At 31.0% G+C, this 22023-nt stretch overlaps 2 protein-coding genes and 1 long non-coding RNA gene across 4 annotated transcripts; 1 reads left to right on the top strand and 2 right to left on the bottom strand.

Annotated features, from left to right (window-relative positions):
• Positions 1-2018: 2018 nt before the first annotated feature.
• LOC117231514 lies at positions 2019-5862 on the top strand. The gene is made up of 2 exons (XR_004492988.1): positions 2019-2177; positions 2852-5862. It is a non-coding gene; the product is annotated as an uncharacterized LOC117231514 (long non-coding RNA).
• A 2601-nt stretch (positions 5863-8463) lies between these two features.
• On the bottom strand, positions 8464-12661 carry LOC117231382 (pancreatic triacylglycerol lipase-like). The gene is made up of 8 exons (XM_033489771.1): positions 12504-12661; positions 12040-12143; positions 11605-11647; positions 11304-11452; positions 10979-11221; positions 10645-10845; positions 9062-9197; positions 8464-8672 (listed from the first exon to the last, which is right to left on the bottom strand). Exons 2-8 carry the CDS (start codon positions 12095-12097, stop codon positions 8597-8599), a joined length of 906 nt encoding a protein of 301 aa, XP_033345662.1. The 5' UTR covers positions 12098-12143; positions 12504-12661; the 3' UTR covers positions 8464-8596.
• Positions 12662-15199: 2538 nt separating this feature from the next.
• LOC117231310 (ovalbumin-related protein X-like) lies at positions 15200-17448 on the bottom strand. Of its 2 annotated transcripts, none has more exons than XM_033489656.1 (8): positions 17285-17448; positions 16741-16853; positions 16500-16679; positions 16221-16431; positions 15934-16148; positions 15699-15878; positions 15478-15613; positions 15200-15403 (listed from the first exon to the last, which is right to left on the bottom strand). In XM_033489656.1, the coding sequence occupies exons 2-8, from the start codon at positions 16825-16827 to the stop codon at positions 15240-15242; spliced, it is 1173 nt and encodes a 390-aa protein (XP_033345547.1). In that variant the 5' UTR covers positions 16828-16853; positions 17285-17448; the 3' UTR covers positions 15200-15239. The 2 variants fall into 2 exon arrangements, with proteins under 2 accessions (XP_033345547.1, XP_033345546.1); XM_033489655.1 differs by lacking the exon at positions 17285-17448 and adding an exon at positions 16962-17278.
• Between the last annotated feature and the right edge of the window lie 4575 nt (positions 17449-22023).

Below are 22023 nucleotides of genomic sequence, written 5' to 3'. Positions count from 1 at the left end.
TATATTCGGACGCTTGACATTTGGTATGAATTGATGAATATTAAAAAATGTTTAATATCGGTGATATTGAAAGAAGTCTGATATCGATGATGTTGAGGAATGTCGGATATCGATGATATTGAAAAATGTCTGATATCGATGATATTAAAAAATGTCGAAAAATATCTCAAATGTTGGAAAGTATATACAAGTTGAGCGGCCTCGAGAGGAACGTAATTTGACACGTTTAATTTTTTCGTAGAACGCATAGAGAACATACGATGGTCACAGACGTTTCTTTTATCAAACGAAATCATATATTTTTTAATACGTTAATCGGTGCAGCTGGGCATTCTCTGCAAAAGGATATTAACCAATCTATGTCGAAGATCTATTACTTTGTCGGATATTTTAATTTCAATTTGTTAAATTCAACGTACGAAATACAATAAAGGATTTTATAAAACATACTTTAACTTCAATTTGTCAGATTCAACGTACGAAATACAAGAAAAGACACAAAGCGGTATTTTACGTTAAATTCAACGAACTAAAGTCAGCAATATCTACGAAACGTTATGTTTCTTCGACATAATAAGTAGTCTGATACAATTTTTTAATAGGGAATACCAAGATGGATCTATTAAAAAATATATAATTCCATTTAGGAACACATCGGTGACTATGTAACTATGAAAATCTAATCACACGCGAAATTAAGTCCATCTCGAAACCATTCGACCTGTATCCGATTTTTAAACGATATTTTTTAACGTTATCAAAAACAAACGAGATATTCCAGGTGATAAAGTTAGATAGAGCCACCCTATATATGCATTTATGAACACTATAGGGTAGCGTATCTAATTAAAAAAGTAAATGCCTGGAAGCCACGTATCGAAGAGAAAATAAAATTTTAAATGCAAATGGTAGGAAATGCGAGTAGTAAAGTGCTGTATAAGTCGAGCGAGACGAAAGAAGATTGCAGGGTCGAGTTAAGAAATTACAAGGATTAAGACGAAAAGAGTGGAAAAGATATTTCGATGGCCGCGAGGGAAGCGCGGCTGGGTGAACCGCGAAAGCTTGGATCATTCGTTTCCTCAAGGATGTTTTCTTAGCTCTCACTATTTTCACATGCCACGACTCGTGAGAACACGCGACAATGTTTAACGACCAACGTCATCTTTGCTTTTCCTGCCCGTTGCATTTCACTCGACTTTTCACTCGTTCGTATGCTCGTAACTTGACTAAACCTCCGCTTCTGACCCTCGTTCTTTTTTTGTTGTCATCCTTCGTGTTCGTCCATTGCCTAATTCTTTGCGGTTCGAGTCACGCTTCATATTTCGATATTTTTTCGATATTTCGATATTTCGATTTTATCGCATGCCATTTATATCCAGCGAGATAAATTATTAGAGACTGTTCACACTTCTGTTGTAGTTATAAATTTTCGTAGCTACCAGCAGCGAGTCTGCGTCTTTATGTTTTTACTAAATTGATTTTTGATGTAAGAGGAATCTATTTTACACACTGAAAATGAGCGCTTTTTTTGTAAAGCGCATCCATTTCCGAGTGCTTCTACAATACATCGATCAGTGTTCAGGATTAATAATTTATGTTCTGCAATACACATAGAAATATATTATGTTAAACAAACCGGTTTCAGCGAAGCTCGATATAAAAAAATTACGTTAATCTAAAGACACGATCGATCATGTTCACTACATATGTATGTATAACTGAATTCAATAGCTGGATTAAATTCTTCGTTGCTTAGTTACTAAAAAGACTGTCATGATTATAATAAAATAATTTATTCAATTGTGATTTTAATCAAGCCTTTAGTTAACCAATGCTTCTTTGCTAATGTTATACAAAAATAACCGAGATCGATGTCGTTATATATGTTTAGATGATTTATAAAAAAAGACATTTAACAAACTTTTAGTATTCGAAATAATTAGACAAACATTTAGTTTCGGTAAGAAGAATATATTTTGAGACGATATATGTATTCTGTTCCAGGTATAGGAGGTAACTGTGAGCGCTGTAGCGTGGCGAGTGACCAGTCAAGAAAATTGTGGTAGTTTCTTTGGTTTCACGGGGATCTCGAGCAGGATCCCGCCGGCGAGGCCAATTCATCCGTACGCTGCCCATGATTTAGAATTCAATTTAGAACGCCACCTCCGAGTTATCAGGTGACACCCTAAAATTGTCTTCTACTACTTGCGCGCGTGATCGATTTCCAACAGATGTTCCCTATCTTTTTTTCAAATTAGATTTATGTTACCCATTTATGAAACGTCTTCATTTCCCATTTTCTTTGTTTTTCTTTTTCACTGAGCGAAGAAATATAATGAACTTTTTATAATAATAAACGCAAAATTGTATTTTATGAACTAGTATAGTGATTTATCATCACTATGATATCATCACAGATCACTATGATTCTGAAACGTTCAACTGTTAACTAATTATTATTCTGCAACATTTGACTTTTGCTATTATGTTTTTCCTATAACATTTACTATATGTTTTAAATTGTTATTTTTCACATTAATCAATCGTTTCCCTAATAATACATTATAGATTGGATACTATCGTTTTACATGAAACCCAAAAATCTATTACAGATAACTATACTGCAGATTTTTATGAAATTTCATATATTTGGAACTGAAACCTACATAGAAATTTGTTTCATGCATTAAAAATTATAGGATATACCATATTGGATATTTTGTATATTTTTATGTATTCTACGAAATTTGTAGAATTTTACATCTTTAAATTTATTATAAACGTATAAAAATCCGCAGCCTACAAATACCATAGAAAATAGAGAACTTAAACATGATGTGTTTAATTCCAGGCGAGTATGCAAGAGTACAGGCTTCGACTGCTCCTTCTGGATCGACTGCAGCCAACGTCCTCACCTCCGCCGACCACAGATCCAACGCTGGAAGCATTGTGACTCCCGGCACGACTAGAAAGCAGACCGCCGAGCTATTGCACTAGATCGAACATTGCATCGAACACGAATGTCACGCCATCGAAGAAGGACGCGAATCTGGTCAGGATCGTTCAGACAGAATCAGAACCAGTCATTTTGAGCGGTGATCAAACACCTCCAGTAGCAGCTGTCGAAGTTCTTGCGCATCTTTGATTCATTCCCATACTTTTCCTGTAATTACGTTATTTATCGTTACTGTCGGGATGATATTGTTGCAATTAGTCTAAACAATGGCGTTATACCGGACGATTTAATAAAAAGAATAATGTCTGTCGTGCAATACAACTATTAGATTGTTCCATAAGCAATGAACATTTTGGAAGATGATTTTTAATATCAATTATCGTGATTGCAACCTTCTTTTCTATTATTCCTTCCTAACTATTAGCTTCTAAAAGTTTTTTACATTCTAACAGAACAAAAACCTTCTCTTTTATGAAATCTAAATGTAATGAATATTTTGGAACATGATCTTTAATGCTAATTATCGTGATTGTAAGCTTTTTTTTAACTATTGATTCCCAATGATTCTTAATGTTCTATTACGATACAAGTCTTCCCTTTTATGGCCAAAATGTTCTAAGAATATTTTACTATTCAGGAAATTTGAAGCAAATAGCGCATATAAACGAATATCAGCTGTTCTCCTAAAAATTAATTTAGTGACAATACAACTTATGGAATGATCTGACACATCACTTGTGTTCATCTTCTCTAAATACTATTATCGCACAAATAATTCGAGTTATTTTAAATAATGGTAGATATCTGTGAATATTAAAGAAGTGTTAGACGGTGTAGAGTTGCCGATGGAGGGCAACGGACTTTCTCTGAGAATGGGGTTTTGCTTAAATATGTAACGGAACGGTAAATAGAAGCGCTTTTGCGTTGCGCGGCTGCTGAAAGAGTCGTGCCATTTGCAGTCGCTGGTAAATTAGCGTTGCTTCCGGTCAAAATGTATTATTAACCATCACATAGGACTATTATCGTTAGGTAGGTGGTAAATAGGGAAGAAGAAAGCAGCACTAATGACAAGAAACATAAGTATAAGCGTTTAATTGTAAGGAAATATTTTTGCAAACGGTGATGAGGTGGGATAATACCTAAAGTATTGTATTATCGATATGAATATTTCGTTGCATAAATATTTTGGAAGCTTTGAGATGCGAAATCATGTTACTTTGATATCCGTTTTAACGTGTCTCGCCAAAAGCTATAAACCTAGAAGATATACGGCTTTTGTTCATTCGAAATGATTAAGAAACCGTAATCGTCTTAGAGATATATTTATTCCGTGCAAGGGGAGCCAATATTTCTTGGATTATCACTCTGTATATAACAACGTTGAAATTTACTACTGTATCGTATTTTCGATTTTAGATTTGTAAAATATTCGCGTAAATAGAGATTATGTATTTCGAAAGGATGCGTGAGATAAAACATGTTAATAATTTGTATCCTTAATGTGCCGGTAAAAACTTTTAAGGTCTTCCTCTTGTTACAATTATTCATGTCAGATTTATGAAAAATGAAAATTCGAAAATTCGATGAAGTTATGAATTAGTGTATACATAATAGGCTTGTAATGTACTTGGAAATATCGACATTGTTCAAAAAATTGTGACATACTATAGAATGGTCTTGAAACAATTGCAAATTTCATTAAGATTGTTCGATAGTATGTCTCTGTCAGTTTTATCTTTTCTATCGGATTTTGAAATTATTTTAATACGTGTATTGGCCAAGCCTGTTTATATAAATGATAATATTGACAAAAATTTGAAATCTACACGAATTTGTCGAATTAGCAGGAAACATGATGTATGAGTGACAAATAAATAAAGTAGCTTTAAAGATAAGTGCTGCCTCTAGCTTTAACGCCATACGGTTATATTTACTACTCGCTTAATTATTGTGACTTCTTTCGACAACGTATCGTCGAAAGAAATAAAAGAATCTTGTGAGTTGCATACAACAATATATACATATTTTTGTAACTATAATTTGATGGTTAAAAACAAGTATTATACGCGTTACGATACTGTTGGTTTTGATATACAGTAATAAAATTGCTGTTGTTTCGATCCATAATATTATAGCTCTTTGATATATTTTTTAAAGTGAAGATTATTTCAATTTAAACTTTAACGATTCATTTAATACAACTGGATAGACCTCACACATTCTTTCAAATATTGTACAGTCTAAGGTAAAGAGAAAAGAAAGACTCTTTTGTTATTAAAAAAGTTAGCATCGTGAAATATTTATAAATTATTATTACACTTATATATTGTATTAGTTTGACTTATATTTTCTTGTTAATTCTGTCTTTAATTCTTCAAACTTATAGTAGCATTTATTGTCATCGATGTTAGCATCGATGTCGAAAATATTTTTAACATATTTTGGGGAACATATTCTATATAAACTTAACATTTGTTTCTCGATGAGCTATCTTATATTATGTGGTTGTCAATCTTTTACTGTATGTACAATACCGACGGAATTAATAGTAAATAGGATTATAAGAGTGGTAAATACGAAGGCAAGAATTTCGAAAGGCGGCCTTAACCAAACTCGCAATGATTCGTGATATGAGAATAGATCAACTAAAAATCATCAATTGAATGAGTATATTGTTCCTTGATATTATTGTAGAACAATTTGTATATATACAAGAACAAATATATTTATCTGACTTATTTGATCCTCCTCGTGATACTGTATTTCCATATTTTTACAAAAATCGTAAAAATTTTGTATTTGGCGTTTTTACAAAATGAAATGTTTGGCTGTCATATATATAAAAGCTGATAAAAATGAATGTTCATTACTTGTAACCCCTTACTAATAAATAATATAAAGCATAATTTATCCTACATAGATTCGTTGCTTAATAAATAGTACTTTTAAATTAACTTTACTTACAATTACACTTATACAAGATATTGTAACTAAAATAGGAAATTTAATAGACTACATTGAGCATATGTAAATTGCAGATATCATAGTTTCATTAAGCTATGAACATCAATCCTTTTCTAAGTGCTATTTGTTTGTTGCTTGACCGACAAAGATGAAACGATTTTTCTTGCGCGAAGATGACTACCAAAAATTGTACAAAAAGCTCGTTGTACAGCGCAGCATTTTGCCGCGCATTTTTGAATAGCCGCTAAGTAGTTGCTTTCAGCGGACTCTGTATGGCGACGCCACTATCTGGCATTTGTGCGGGATCATAAGGCGGCTGGCGTGCATAAAATATTAACTAATTATAACAATAATAACAAATGTACAAAAACAACTAAAAATGTATACTATATCACTGACGAGTTACAGAATAGACGTAACATTCAATCCTTATTCGTGTCTCACGTTTTGGAAGTTACTTCAGCCCTTATATTATCTCCATGTCCCATGCGATGTTATCGATTCAGTGTACCAATGATTTGAATTAAAATTAAGTTTCCCTATGAAATTATAAGGCATAAAATAGGACAGCTTGCAAAGAAAGTATAAAACTTTATACTTCTGCGACTAATTGGAATAGTGATTTCGTGCAGAACTTATTATATTCTTAATATTTTCCAATTTTTAGTTAGTTCAGTTTTTAAATTATTAAGAGTAACTATAAACTAACTAAAACAAATTTTCTCCAATTTTTCACAAACCTTCTCCTTCATTCTTTTTTTCTAGAACTGCTTGTTGCATGAAAATGGAGTAAGAGAACACAAAAGATGCGTCTTGTTTAGACGAGAATGTCAAGATCGTAATTCATTATATTCCGTGTTTTGTAATTATGTCTAAGATTTACAAATGTATTCATGTGGTAACGAGTGCTATAAATGATTTACTCTCATCTCTGTCCACCTCCCATCCTCCTTTCTTGTCATTTTATTTTATATCAATAGTTTCTATCTTATATACTTAATGACGAAAGTATCGCTATACTTTTATAATAAAATTCTTATAAATAACGTTTATAAATCAGTTTATAATCTGTCTTAAAAGGATGTATGTATATGTATAGATATTTAAATGAGCGAGGTGGGGTAAAAATGTAGGGTGGGTAAAGTGTTGTCTAGTGATAGGCGCGTAGCATGACTTGGTGCCATCAAAGATTTATGTCGTATGCTAGATCGTCCATGCAAAAATCTTCAAAGCCCATATTCATAACGAATTACTGTTAATATCGTGCGGTTATCTTCACTACTGCATCGTTTAAGAGTTGCAGAAGGTGATCGTCTCTGTAAGACAAACTCGCGAGCACTGAATCAATAATTTAGCATTGTCTCTACTTGCTCAATAACAAAAAGAAATTTTAATATTGTCAAGAACTTGTATTCAAAAGCTTATATTCAATAACAAGGTACGTAGGACTGCCAATTTTGTACTATTTGAAAGAAAATTCACACAGCGATTTGAAGCGTGTGAGGATAGATGGCACTACATGATTTTTCCGTAGACAAAGAATGCAAAGTTATATGACAAACCATGTGCTGACATCTATTGAAGTCGAAAGGAACAGTGACTTAGAGCATCAGAGGATAGATGGCACCACAGGGTTTATCCGTAGCAAAGAACGCCAGGTTGTACGACAAACCATGTGCTGACATCTATTGAAATCGAAAGGAACAGTGACTTGGAGCATGTGAGAATAGATGGCACCACAGGGTTTGTCCGTAGCAAAGAACGCGAGGTTGTACGACAAACCATGTGCTGACATCTATCGAAGTCGAAAGGAACAGTGACTTGGAGCGTGTGAAGATAGATGACACCACAGGGTTTGTCCGTAGCAAAGAACGCGAGGTAGTACGACAAACCATCTGCTGACATCTATCGAAATCGAAAGGAACAGTGACTTGGAGCATGTGAGGATAGATGGCACCACAGGGTTTGTCCGTAGGAAAGAACGCGAGGTTGTACGACAAACCATCTGCTGACATCTATGGAAGTCGAAAGGAACAGTGACTTGGAGCGTGTGAGGATAGATGGCACCACAGGGTTTGTCCGTAGGAAAGAACGCGAGGTTGTACGACAAACCATGTGCTGACATCTATTGAAGTCGAAAGGAACAGTGACTTGGAGCGTGTGAAGATAGATGGCACTACAAGGTTTGTCCGGAGACAAAGAAGGGGTTATGGATAGATTATATAAACGGTACTAGACGGAGAAGGCAGTAATGTTCAACAGATACGTATCTTGACTAGATAGTACATAGATTGTAGAACTGTTTTAAAGTTCCTTCAAGCCACTTCTCGTTAAAGGGATTTGGTCATTTTAGGAACGCCGGACAGATTTAGAAATGATTAAACAGTTGAATAAATCTAATTAAAGGTTTACTGAAATCTTTTAAAAATATACAAGTACATAAATTATATAAATTACATAATTCTATTACTAATAATATAATAATTATTAATAATATAATTATAGCGGAAGGCGTAAGAAGTATTCTAGTTTTTTGGCAGATATAAAGTGCATATCATAGATGCATTCTCTAGATTAATTGCTCGTTTGCTCATTTTCTAGTTCATGAATAAAACGTATGTCTTTTATTTAAATTGAATCGTCTCATATAGGTATGGAGGATTTTTAACTAAAGATCTAATGAAGAGAAATACTCCTTTTACCTCGACCAAAAGGACTCTCCGCGTTTGTTGACAGAAAATATTTACCTGTCCTAAAAGAACAAAAGCGATTAATTACAAAATAGAAAAAATAATACAAACGAAAGAAGGAACAGCTAAAGAGACTTTGTTTTCTTTTTCAAAATGTTTTTCTATGAAACAAGATAGAAATTTTTTTATTGACGAATCATGAATAATTTATAAAAGAAATAGCTTTCATCGAGCCATTGCGAAAGATATATAAATGTAATATTATTGCGTAGTAAATTTTTTTAAGGACAGTTCAAAATCCCGGAAATTTGGATATTTCATAGTTTATAAATAAATAAAAATTTAAGGCTTATGAAAATTTTACAATTTCACAACAAAGTTGAAACGTTGAATTAGCGTTGGTGCTGAATAAATTAAACGCTATCATAAATTTAAAAAAAATGATACTAACGTATTACTTGGTGTAGCAATACCCATTGGAATAAGGTCGCTGTTGCTGCAGTCGACTTCACATTTACCAATGAAAGCGTTAGGGTTTTTAACTGATTCTGCATAAAATCTCCACGACCTGTGATGACTGCAGAGATCTATAGCAGACAAAAGTGAATACTATCTTTAGGTTGCGGCCACAAGGCGTTGGAACGATGTTCGTTGCCTAACGTGCGTTATTGAAATACACGCATGAGCGGGTTGCGTCAGTGTTGACGCTATGTTGCAACCTACATTTTGTGCTGTGTTGAAACCTTTCTCTTCGACATATCTTTGCTGAACGCACATTTTGTATTATAAATATGCTTCTAAGTACAATAAGCCAATGTTTTGATTTTTTTATTGTGAGCTGTTGTTAATGCAAAGGTCCTCTCTTTATGTACTTCTCTTTACATATTTTGCATTCTGTAGAGAATATTTTCCCGGTAGAGTCGTTAGAAAAAATTGTCGATTTTATTTATTGCAAATTATTGTTAGTGCAAAAAAGCTTCTTTGTTGCAAATTTCGACGATTAAAGTCAATCCACATTTAAAAAAATTTTTTTTTTGTTTTATGACGCGACAAGAATCAACACTCGTGCGATATACCCAGTGATGGATTAAGGGGGAGGAGATCGGCCCCCCAAAAGTAATAAAATATGAAAATATCAATATTATCACATTCTAAAAAACTTGTACATAATTAATGTGAATTTAATTATGTAAGCTATAGTATGACATGGAGAGTACTTATGTACTTTCACACATGTCGTCCCCCGTTTTAAGACTCGTAGATCCGTCACTGGCTATATTTCCTACGTCCGTACGAAATAAACATTACATTTCCACACTTGAGTGCGTTGTACACATGCGACCATACGAAACGACGTCTGTTGTAACAACTCTCGTTCCAAACTTATCGCTCCGGCTTTATCTAGCCATACAATATTGTTATGTATTTGTTATCATCGGACAAACAGCTGACAATGTTCCCAATTAACCAAGAGATATTTTGTACAAGATTCTTGGCATTTTCGAGAATAACTGCAATAATACCGCATTTTTAACATTATTAACAGATCTATTATACCATATGTGTGACTATTATCACACAGAAAAGTGAACCAGGAATTTTATATAAAAATACATTCCTCGAATATTAATCATTTGATGCTTCGAATGTACAACGTTGAAAAACACTTACAATTTTTACGATATCAAATACATCTATATAATCATTTAATGCACGTAGTATACGTTTCTAGTCATAATCTCTTTTCTTAACTTACATGATTTTGAATTTAAATTCGATAAATAAAGACTTCCAAATTGATATTCTTTAATTTCCAAATGTCTTTGAACTGAAGTCTTTTTATTTTTGTAGTAAATCTAATCTTTTTTTTAATCATGATTACAAAGTAAATAATCGTAGTAGATCAACACGTAGACTCTAATAACCAAACTTCAGGACATTGCTTCAGGACATATACGCGTAATCACATTTTATACTTGTTTTCCAAAATTACCATCTTAAAAATAGAAAATTTCAAAATAAAGGAATCCAAACCTGTTACGGATAAAAGTGGACCGAATAGCATGCAACCAGGTTGTGGTCTGTGGCCACTGTTCGGATAGAAATCCACATGGCCACTATACAAAGCTATTCCGTAAAAGCCCGCGTCGGTATGGATAACATCTACGAAGTCAGCATCGTTACGAGTCAATCGGCTATTGAGAATGTAGAATAAGGGTCCAGCGGGATCCAATCCTGCAAACAAACAGAATTTTTTGGTATTATTTCGTTAACCTCAAAAGTTAATCTCAAAGAATAATCTCAAAGAAAAATCTCAAAAGTTAGTCTCATAAAATATTGAATGAAATAGAAGATTTCTAAATGGCACCTGTTATCCTGGGAAGTCTGAAGTTCGTATTACGTCCAGTGAATGCAGCTACCTGCGCGCCCATTGAATGTCCAATTAAATGTATTTTTTTTGGATTCACACCGGAACTCACAAAAAAGTTTAAAGTTTCGCCAAAATGTTTGCCGACTACCTTGAGCAATGAAGCACCGATTACGTAATTGACCATAGCAATTTCTCGATAATCGATCGCAAGAACGTTGTCATCCGTGGCCTCTAAATACGCTGCAATAATTTATGAAGGAAGATTAATTTTCCATTGAAAGTTATCTTCTACAGTCGCGCGAAATTTCGAATCGTAACATACCACGTGTTACAAGTTGCACATCATCAGTAGTTACATTATCTAGATAGCCATGAATGTAAATTGCTATGCTCTTATCATTTCGCAAATGATTTGCCATTCTTTCCAATTCATTTATATTTAATACGTGCGCATCCAAATGAGAGCCATCCCTGAAAAAAAGCAATTTTTTGATTACATGAATAATATAGTTAAAATATGTATGTAGATTACAGTAAATAAAATGAGCATATTTTTGAACAATAAATTATAGTTATGAAATACACAAATAGGAATTACATTGATTTTGCGTATATATGATTACCTTTCGAATAAACGCAAGAAAATTGTAGCATTTTTAGTAGCATCTATGAACAAACAATTAAAAATACGTATTATTGTATGTTTCTATTAATGATAAATTTGTAACCTAGTCTATAGTTGTTCTTAATATTAAAAAGTATATTTAAAAACATTTACGTATGTACTCTCAATAATAATAACATGAAAAATACTTTTATCAATTGGAAATAATATTTTTAAAGAATTAACGTTCTTTATGTTAAAATAAAACATCGAATAGCAAAATTTGACTAAACATCAATAGCTATTGGTAATACTATTGTAGTGGTATTAGATTCACTAAAATTAGTTATGGAATGTTTACTAATACAATGAAAGTTCATCTCATTTTTAGCTCTTAATGTTGCCGCCGTTTACAATTAAAGTCTTTGCCTACAACTAAAGCTAGGATACTCGCCTGTTAGCAAAAGGTTGAGTAAAACGAAGAATATATAAAAAAAAAGGTTCGCCATCATGGAAAACGAATCCTCAATGTTTACTACTTTTTGGTCTCTTATAAAGCTGAAAATTTTAAAATAATTCTAATTTTAAAAAGTTGTAATTGTTTTGTTCATAAGTTATATAATATATGATCACCTGTATAATTTTTTATCTTGTATATTATTGATATTTTGAGTGCTAAGAGAACCCTTAATGCAGAGAAGTGCATTATTTTTTTTGTATTATTGCTACTATTTTATTATTGCTACTTCTTAGGGATTTTGAAAAAAATATATTTCTAAAATTTCTAATAAGACTAAGTAATATTGTAATCTGGCTTTTAAATATATTTTCTTAATTTTCAGAAGTTCGATGATTAAATATCGTCATTCATAATCAAATTGAAAAAATGGCAGAAATACTGAGAGAAATTGCAATCACCTTTGAATAGAAGGGTACACGAAGTGAACAGTAGTCGAGAAAGGAAAGCAGACGAAACTGTACGCGTAGAGAGCAATTGAAAAACTACCTGATTTGCAATATGACAGAATACTAATATCACTTAACAAGGAAAACGACGCGGTAATGAATTATTCTTAACTTGCGTAATTATATATCAGTGTGCTGCACACACGCAACTATAAGTATAATTTATTTCAATGCAACCGACAGTTCTCTGCGAATATCTCGGAAACTAATATGTATAAGAAAAAGTTGTTCGCAATCATGTCCCCCTACCACATATTAAAAAATCATCGATATAGGAGAGGTCGAATTCTTTCTATACATCTATTTCCTTTTAAATATACATATATTAATTTTAAAGATGTTATATAATGTAGTTGATATTACATTATGATTAATTTATACAAATTACGATTTAAACATTAATTTATTTCGTTATGTCTTTTTCTTAAATTAGCTATGCGAAGAGGTTCTTAAGTAAAAATTGGTATGAAATAAGTAAGACTAGATAGGTTTAACTCTGTTTGTGACTGAAAAATGGGACATACACTTCGAAACAAAAAATATATATGTATTGAGTGTCCAAAAATTAAGTTTTCCTTTAACAGAAAATTTGGAGAAATTATAGAAATAGATATGATAGAAATGATAGAAATAAATAATCAATATTATTATATATATAATAATATATATGATATACAATGTAGTATACATGATATATATAATATATATTACATGTATTATTATAAGTCAGGCAGAAAGTTAAAGTAATTTTAAAGCAATTTTTGTTACAGAGAGTAAATATTATATATTGAATGCTGAGAAAAGTTATCATTAGGGATATTAAAAATTAGAGAAAATGGAAGTAATAGCAGGGACATTGCTTTCTCTAGTGCTTATTCATTATATGATGTATTGTGATATGCAGCACAAGTATTATCTGTTATCCATAGTACTATGTCATTGAGAAAATTAATTCTTTTCATATGTCAAGATAATCTATTAACAACAGACAACAATGAAAAGCATATAACAACAGTATCAGCAACAAGTTATAGTGACATATCAGATTTGAAAATACAAGCGAAGGAAACAATATTCCTTTGAGTTTACATAAGTACTATATTATAATGAATGAAAATGATAATGCAGTACATATTATAATAACTTGTTGCTATTCTATATGATTTGATAATTTTCAGTCTTCTCCTGTTGATGTTATAGGAAAACGTAGAGAATGAAGAAAGTGAACAAATGTTATTATCTATTATACATGCATCTTTGAAAAGTATCAAACATTTAGTAATGAAAAAATATATTTTACATCAGTAGAAGTTAAATCTTTGTATGCAAAATGAGACATAGGTATTTATTTAATTTGTATAAAATATATTTCTTATTGTCTTTTATATTACTTTGAAATACTATACTTTGTCATACCAGGCAAAAATTATCATAAAGGTAACCCTAATCTGACGTTAAAAGAAATGAACATATCTAAATATGTAATAAAATTATTACACATCTTTCATTGTAGATAACAAATTATTATTCAGTGTGTTGCTCAATAAATGTGGTGCAAAAAGTTTAATGATGATATGTGATGTTACAATAAAAGAACATTCAATTTTAAATCTGTATAGTATGGTACTAAATGCAAAAAACAATGGATTTTAATTGTATAAAATACCATTTAGATGTTTATCTTTTAAAGTACTTTAATACCTAAATAAGAATAGAAAAAAATAGGTTTGGAAAAGATTTGACATTTAATTTTAATTATACTAAAAAATGTACAAAACATTAGCGAATATTTTTCAGATTATACATTGTATGATAATGGAAGAAAATGTCATATCAAATCATAAAAAAATTAAGTATCGAATATAATCTGAAATTGTTTTCAAATCGTAAACTACAAGTTCAACTTTAAATTATAAAAATCTTAGTTTTAGATTTGAAGAAACCTGTGCTTCTACCTGGTAATACATGTAAGTTATATTACAAGATTGCACACATTAACATTTGTACGATACTTCAATTTAAGATTTTACTTTGGTTCTAAAAACCGACATGCATAAACCCGTAGGCGGTTTAGTAGGCAAATATGATAAAGTATTCATTGCATAAACAGACAATGTAAGTATTGTAAGTACTGAAGTACTGGAAGAGCGAACAAAGAGGACAAACGGTTAAAAAGTAATAGAAGCAAGTGAATTCATATAAAGGGATCAGGTACAGTTTAAATAATATTTAAATACAATGCATAATATGTTCATTTTCTTCTTAACAGATAAAAAATTATAGTGTGTCACAGTTAAAAAAACATTTAAAGAACATTAAGTTTAAAAATATTTGATGAAAGAGATGAATTGATAAATAGGATTAAAGTACATTTTCAATGCAATGTTAAAAACTTTCATTAAAAGAATATAATTTACTTGCAAATCATATTTATATTCGTTATGCAATTTTATTAAAAAATATACTATAAAGATTGCTTTAATTAACAAAATTATAATATATTTTATGTAAAATAGGGCAAAATTTTAATTCAAGAAAAATAACTTTTGAATCAGGTTTCTTTTGTACAATTTTTACATTTATGTAGAATAAATGTATTATATTATATATGTATGTATAAATATGTATGTATAAACAGAAATATTTGCTTTGATCCAGTGTTACGTTCTTTATTGATGTAGAAATAACTTATAATTCATCTTTTTGGGGAGCAATTTGTATATCCCATATATTTCCGATAAAAAGAGGTATGTTTTTCGGTTTATATTCAATTATAAACATGAAAGGCCGATCGACTATAAATTGTTCGGGTTCCTTGAAATGTGCCATACGTCGAAGTCTCATCTGAACATCTAACAGAAAATAAATTACATTTTATTAAAAATGTATGTAAAATGTATTCAGATTTTTTCAAAATTAAGCTCACCTGTTGCAGCCGCGGCTTCAGTACCTGCTTCATTAACTTCTATAATTGCTTTATGCAAAATTTTATCAACTATAAGTGGCGTATTGGAAATACGACTGAAATTTGCACTACGTTTGAACATTGTGCTTAACCCAAGCTAAAATTCGAAAGTTAATAAATAAAGCTAATAGATATAATATAAACTTTTTAATGATGTAACATATAAAATTTGCTATTCATACCTTACTTAATATATTTTTCAGGTCTACTGTAAATTCAATTTTGAATTTTGGAAGATATAACTCAATTTCACTGTATGATCGAGGTGCATTTGCAAGTATTTCCCATGAAAAATTAGTTTGCAAATTTGAAAGCCCATCTATTTCATTTGGTAATATTATTATCATTACTATGTCTGTATTCTGCAAAATATTTCTTTTAGAATTTGATATATCAAGTTCATATATATAAACCTACCATATATGGAACTTCAATAAATTTTGCTTGCAGCGTTGGTATGTTACCATTACTGTATTGAGACTTATTGAACATTGTTGGTATAAGTCTTGTTTGAGTTTTTGTCACATGAAATATTTTATCCTTTGTATTCTTTGTATCAAATGTTTTAAGCCAACTACCATTAAAATAGATTGCATTTATTAGTACTAATTTTGTATCCTCACCAAAATCATCTACGCAAAACATACTGATTATTATATGTAATTATTTTATTATTGTAATCAATACTAATAAATATAATTCACCTGAAGATACAAGATCGGATATTTTATTATTTGTTTTCTCTTTAACCCAACTATTAATTTTCTCAGCTGCATCAACATTACTTCTAAAATCTATTTTTGAAATCTCAGATTGATAAAATTCCTTTCCTATTGTTAAAAATTCCTCCAGTAATACAAATCCATCTTGAACGTACATTGAGTTTGCAATGTACAATTTAATATTTCCCAAGTCCTTATAAATATACAAGATATTAATTGTGTTTGTAATCACTTTTTTTTAAATAATTATGATCATCTTACATTTAACTGAATTATTAAAGATTTATACCCTTCTTGTATCAAATCTTTATTATAGTGACAAAGAGTCTTAGTCAATTCATTTAAGGTTGTAGATTCAGCGCCGTGAGAAAGATGAGACAATATCATATGTATACTTAATGGTGAATTAATTATATTTTCTACACTGGTAGAAGATAATTCCTAAAATAAATTCAATAATTATAATATCAACAAAATATGTTTAATATAAACCCTTACTCACCTTATAAAAATCTCTTGTGAAATCATTACAAGATGTAGACAAATCTTCATTTATATTATCTTTGCTATCTGCAGGCGATTGTGCCATTGTAATTATGATGTAAATATTTAATACTAAAAGGTAAAAATGATTTTTATTAAAATTTTAAAATATTTTGAATAGATCAATAATTACATATACACAAATATAATAATATTTTGTAACATGTAATAAATGATCACCTGAATATATTATAAAGAATGACATTATTTTTGTACAATATTAATACTGTAAAGAGTTTAATATTATTTAAAAATAATAGTTGTTATTATAAAGATTCAGTGATAACGTCAACATGTTTAATATTGTTTTGATTATTTTCTTTTCCCTGCAGTTTCCACTGCATAATACTGGAATTAATGTTTCAAAAACAAAACTTTCAAATACATAAAGCGAATAAAGATGTTTTTATTTCTGATACGTAGAAATACCAGAAACAAAATGACTATTAAAAGGGGTTAAGTCTAATCAGCGTCAAGTGTAAAAAAAGATATGGTGTAACTACCTGTCAAAAAATAAAACAGCTGTTTGTTATGCTATGGAAGAGAACAGCGCGCGATTTTACTTGATTTTAAAACAAATTTTTTAAACGAACAAGTTGTCACGTCAGCTTTACGGTATGGCGACTGCAAATTTCCGTAAACACTAAATCTACGTTAGCGAACGAAGTGGTAATCAATTTATTCTTAAAAATATTATATAAAAAATTGATGTATCAGTACGCGAATATACGATACTTTTTATGCAAAATTACTTTTATGACTTATTATGTACATAATATAAAAGAACATACTGTAAATGTTTTCAGAGATTATTTAAATGCAAGTATATTTAAGGTAATGTTTAGGAAGCTATATAATTTGAGCACCACCGATAGAAATAATTGCTTTCGATGAGTCATAAAGATATCAGAAGAAAAAATGTTGTTTTTTTCAGCGAAGTAAATTCATATATTACGCGTAAATAATAATTTTTAAGGTCACACTTCGTGTAATACAATTGATCTCATATAAAACGCGACAGTTGGCTCAGATTAATAGTTGAATAAAATCAATCAGAATTTTCAACTCGTGCAAAATTATGATTCAAAACACATACAAAAAGATTTATTCGATAGTTAATGGATTTATGAATAGGAAACATTGCTGAGTTTGTCCACGATCTGAATTTGTAAAATCATTTATAGCATCCATGGATGTAAATAATATAAAAAATTTAATAACATAAATACCAAACTTGGATAATTAAGTTACTAAAATTTAAAAACTAAAGCTTTTAAGAACTATATAAGAACTAACATTTTCAAAGTAAATTAATTAAAGCAGTGATCAAAATATCAGTATAGATGGGAGAGGAAGAAAAATATTCAATTCTAATAAACATAATAAATACATGTATAACGGGTAAGAGTTCCATATGCATTCTTTACTTTTTAAGATTTATTAAAAACATAAATAATATTTCTTTTGAAAGTTTTGATATCTTTTTAATAACTTTCCAGATTTACAATTTTCTATAAGTGTTTTAATATTTATCAATTTTATTTTTTAAAAACCAATGTTTATAATAGAGTATACATATTAATTTATTAATTATTCCTCCCACAGGTGCACTGATAGTTTTTCACTTTTAGGGTTAGATATCCTGCACAAATCCATAGTAATCTTTGCCTAGAATTATATACATAATTAGAGTTAATGGTCATAATACACGTATGTACATATGTATATTTCTATATAACATCAACAGTATACCTCTGAAATCGTGTGTAGAGTATGAACTTGAATTTTTGGCGAAGCAATTCGGGGACAGTGTACGTCCTCGCTCATTCGATGAATAATGAATTACAATTCCGGGGCGAATGACACAGAGAAGAATGCCAGTGTGAACCTTATATCGTGAAACGATTCACGCATATTGGTTTTTACCGCCTCCCCCTTCTTTTTCTCTGCTTTTACACCTTCTTCAGTTTTAGCTTTCTTCGTCATACTTCTTTCTTTCTGTATTTCTCCTCTCTCTCTGTACATATATCTCTGGCATACAAATTCTAAAATTTATTTCTTCTTTTATCGTATACCCCTTTTATGATTATATTTATTAGTTATATATAGTGGTTTATTAGTTATATATGGCAGTTCATTTACGTTAACTATTAATGAGAAACCGAGAAAGTTGCATTAGGTTTAGTTTTAACTTTTTAGTATCAGCTGTTCCAGTTGATAATTGCAGTGGCTCTTAAAGAGCTTTATTTATTTAAATTATTAAAATTTAACATTTTTCCATATACCTATGAATCTCTTTTTCAGGAAATTCATCTTGTAACTGTGTATCCCTAAAAATAAGATTTCAATAGCTTAAATGGGCAATGGTACAGTAGCAATAGATAGAAGATATGGATATTAATCATTTATCAATTCTAACCTCAAGTACATAGTTTTGTTTTAAAGAGATTTGTTGATTGCTCTAGTTACACGTATGCTACATTCGGATCTCTTATTTTCGATACATTATTGTGAAATCTCTAGTACATTATTCCAACATTTTATATAATAACAATGCTATTGGCAAATTAAATAATAACCCGCAATATAGTTTTTTAGAAAGCCCTTCATTTATATTTAACATAAATGAACAGCCATGAATTTTCTACTAATTAACCAAATTCTCATAACTTCTCTCATCTCTGCTTTTCTTTCTAAATCTTGATCTTTCTACGTGTCTCTATTTTACGAGGACCACAGCACTATCTGCTCTCTCTCTCTGTTTCTCCTTTTTACTTTCTCTTTCAATTTTTCATCTTGTCATCGTCTTTCTCGTATCAATTCCTCCTCCCTCCTCTCTCTCTCTCTCTCTCCTTCTTTCCGTTCTCCTTTCCCCCTTTATCCCCCTCACATCGCACCCCTCTTCGATCAACCGATCGTCTCATTTCTCTCACACTCTCTCATTCTTTCGTTTCAGCTCGCTCGAACAGACACCTGTGGCTATACTGTATACACGAAAATGTGTTCGTCAGTCGCAGACACACATCCTGATTACTAATTCACGAAGCCGCGGACTACTTCCTTGCCGCGTTGTGTGACACCAAATCCCATATTCCGGCCGAATGGAGAGTCAAGACGGACACGGTGATCCTTAAAAACTAGCACGACAACCAGCAGGGAACTTGAACACCGGCGATTCTATGATAATCTCTGATCGATCGGATCAAACAATGATTTAGGGTAATTCAGAAGTCGTCCGAGCTGTTGAAAGTTTCAATGACTTTGCGGACTGCACGGATAATATGGTTTCGCTGGCTTTACAAAATATTTCCAGGGGAGACTTAGTTACTAACGGTAAGAACGTAATGCCTAAAATACTTTATATAGGATATTTTCCTCCTATTTCTTTTCTTTTTTTATTCTTTGAGTTCCTTTATATCTTATTGTTGGAGCTACGTCGTTGAAAGTTTGAATGATTTTGCAGATTGCACGAGTGATTTGATTTCGTTGGTTTCTAGAAATGTTTATAGAGCAGATGTGGCTCCTAAAACCGTAAAGCGTAAGACGATTTATTATGGATATTTTTACGAGCAGTTGAGGTCTTACTTTGGTTTGGAGTTTCTTTTATTTTCTATTTGCTATTTGTACTCCTTTATTTTGCTGTTGGAATTTTCGTACCTGAAAGTTTGACCGATTGTGCGATCCTGTTAATTTTCGCAAACATTTATGGGACGAAGGTAATTATTAAGATCATAAAGCTACTTCATTTTAGATTTCGTAATATTTCCTATTGTTCCTTAGGTTTTTTTATCCGATATTTTCTGCTGATATTAGTATTACATCTAATACTAAGTCGTCTAGCAGAATTGTATCGTTTATGATACTTTATGTCTTAATTGCCTTTCGTTACTCGCTAATTTGTGTAGATAATCGTGCAGTTGAGTTAACTTTAATATGGATGGTGTAACGTATTTGGACTGATCCTGGCACACTGCATAAGTAGTATAATTGGACTAAGATATTCATGAATATTTACAGAGAAGTACCAGAGAAGTACTTTCTTCATTATCGTTACATATTTCCTTATTTAATATTTATTTATCTAAATTTTCAGAACACTTCCACTTCTAAAATGAACAAACGTAACGTAAAATACATAATACATTCGTATCTCGTTTAATGAAGTCACATAAAACATTCTGGATGTTTGCCTAAACTGTATAAAAAATGAAATATCTTCATATCATATTGTAACGATTTGGATAAAACTTGCGACCAGCCTATTGAGTACTGGAACTTATTCAGAAGTGGTTTCTTGAAAAACTAGTAAAGCGATGAGATGAGTAAAGTGGAATATGTCTGACAAAAATGTCGAATCGCTTGAAGCGTTCGATTCTAAACGAATGCTAGGAGTATGATCTATCAGTGGTTAGACTGAAAGAGGAAACTGTCTAGTATTTACAGTTATACGATCGCTCCGATGACCAACCCGTCCTCGAGTGGAATTCCGGATTTTTCGTTCGTTTAATATCCGCACCATTCGCATGCCATTCTATACTTTCGATTTAATCTATCGTTACCACTTCTTTCGAAAATTGGAAACACCCTAAGAAAATGAAACCGGAAACGGTGACGGAGACAGAGACGGAGAAAATGGAAGAAAGTGTTAGAGAGAGTTAAAAGTTGGACATCTGAAAGCTTAAGAATTTATATGTAGTAATTTCTAGACTGCAGGTATTTATGCTTTTATGATAAATTTAGTGATAACGAAATCCACAGATTGCATTATAAAAATATATACATAAAACATTCATAGTAGGATACTCTTTATAATTTTTGATGGATGAAACAAATTTTTATGTAAGTTCCACTTCTTTAGTTCTGTACATAAGAATATGAGATTGAAAAATATAAAAATCCAGTAATTATTAGACAGCAGATTTTTATATTATAAAATATTTATTATGGTAGAATCTTCCATCTTCGAACTGATAGGGAGACAATAGCGTTTAAGACAATTAAATAATAAATTAGTAAATTTTTCACTAATTTTTGTACTTTTAAAGTCTTCGACTCTTTCTTTGAGACAGCCTATATATGTAGAAGGTGAGAAGTGGAAGCTGAGAATAGCAAACGAGAGAAATACTTTCACTAAATATGACGGTTGAATGCTGAATGAAAAAATTTTAGGTCCATTGAAGCTGAATTTTTTGTGGCGCTCGTAACTTCGATGATGGATTAGCTAAAAAAGAAAAGTTATAAA

Source organism: Bombus vosnesenskii, unplaced genomic scaffold (genome assembly GCF_011952255.1).
Source record: "Bombus vosnesenskii isolate JDL3184/JDL3185 unplaced genomic scaffold, Bvos_JDL3184-5_v1.1 scf7180000013272, whole genome shotgun sequence".
Lineage (NCBI taxonomy): Eukaryota > Metazoa > Arthropoda > Insecta > Hymenoptera > Apidae > Bombus > Bombus vosnesenskii.
Note: the sequence above shows the minus strand (reverse complement) of the source record. Positions and strands in the feature narration are given on the sequence as shown.

What these genes read in the sequence shown, in the direction of transcription:
- LOC117231310 (XM_033489655.1), bottom strand. Translation starts at nt 16,986, where the DNA reads ATGTCATTCTTTATAATATATTCAG. An exon ending in ATTCTTTATAATATATTCAG is followed by an intron (nt 16,854 to 16,961) that starts GTGATCATTTAT and finishes TTTACCTTTTAG; the next exon opens with TATTAAATATTTACATCATA. An exon ending in TCACAAGAGATTTTTATAAG is followed by an intron (nt 16,680 to 16,740) that starts GTGAGTAAGGGT and finishes AATTTATTTTAG; the next exon opens with GAATTATCTTCTACCAGTGT.
- LOC117231382 (XM_033489771.1), bottom strand. Translation starts at nt 12,097, where the DNA reads ATGATGGCGAACCTTTTTTTTTATATATTCTTCGTTTTACTCAACCTT. An exon ending in TTCTTGCGTTTATTCGAAAG is followed by an intron (nt 11,453 to 11,604) that starts GTAATCATATAT and finishes GCTTTTTTTCAG; the next exon opens with GGATGGCTCTCATTTGGATG. An exon ending in ATTGCTACACCAAGTAATAC is followed by an intron (nt 8,673 to 9,061) that starts GTTAGTATCATT and finishes TTGTTCTTTTAG; the next exon opens with GACAGGTAAATATTTTCTGT.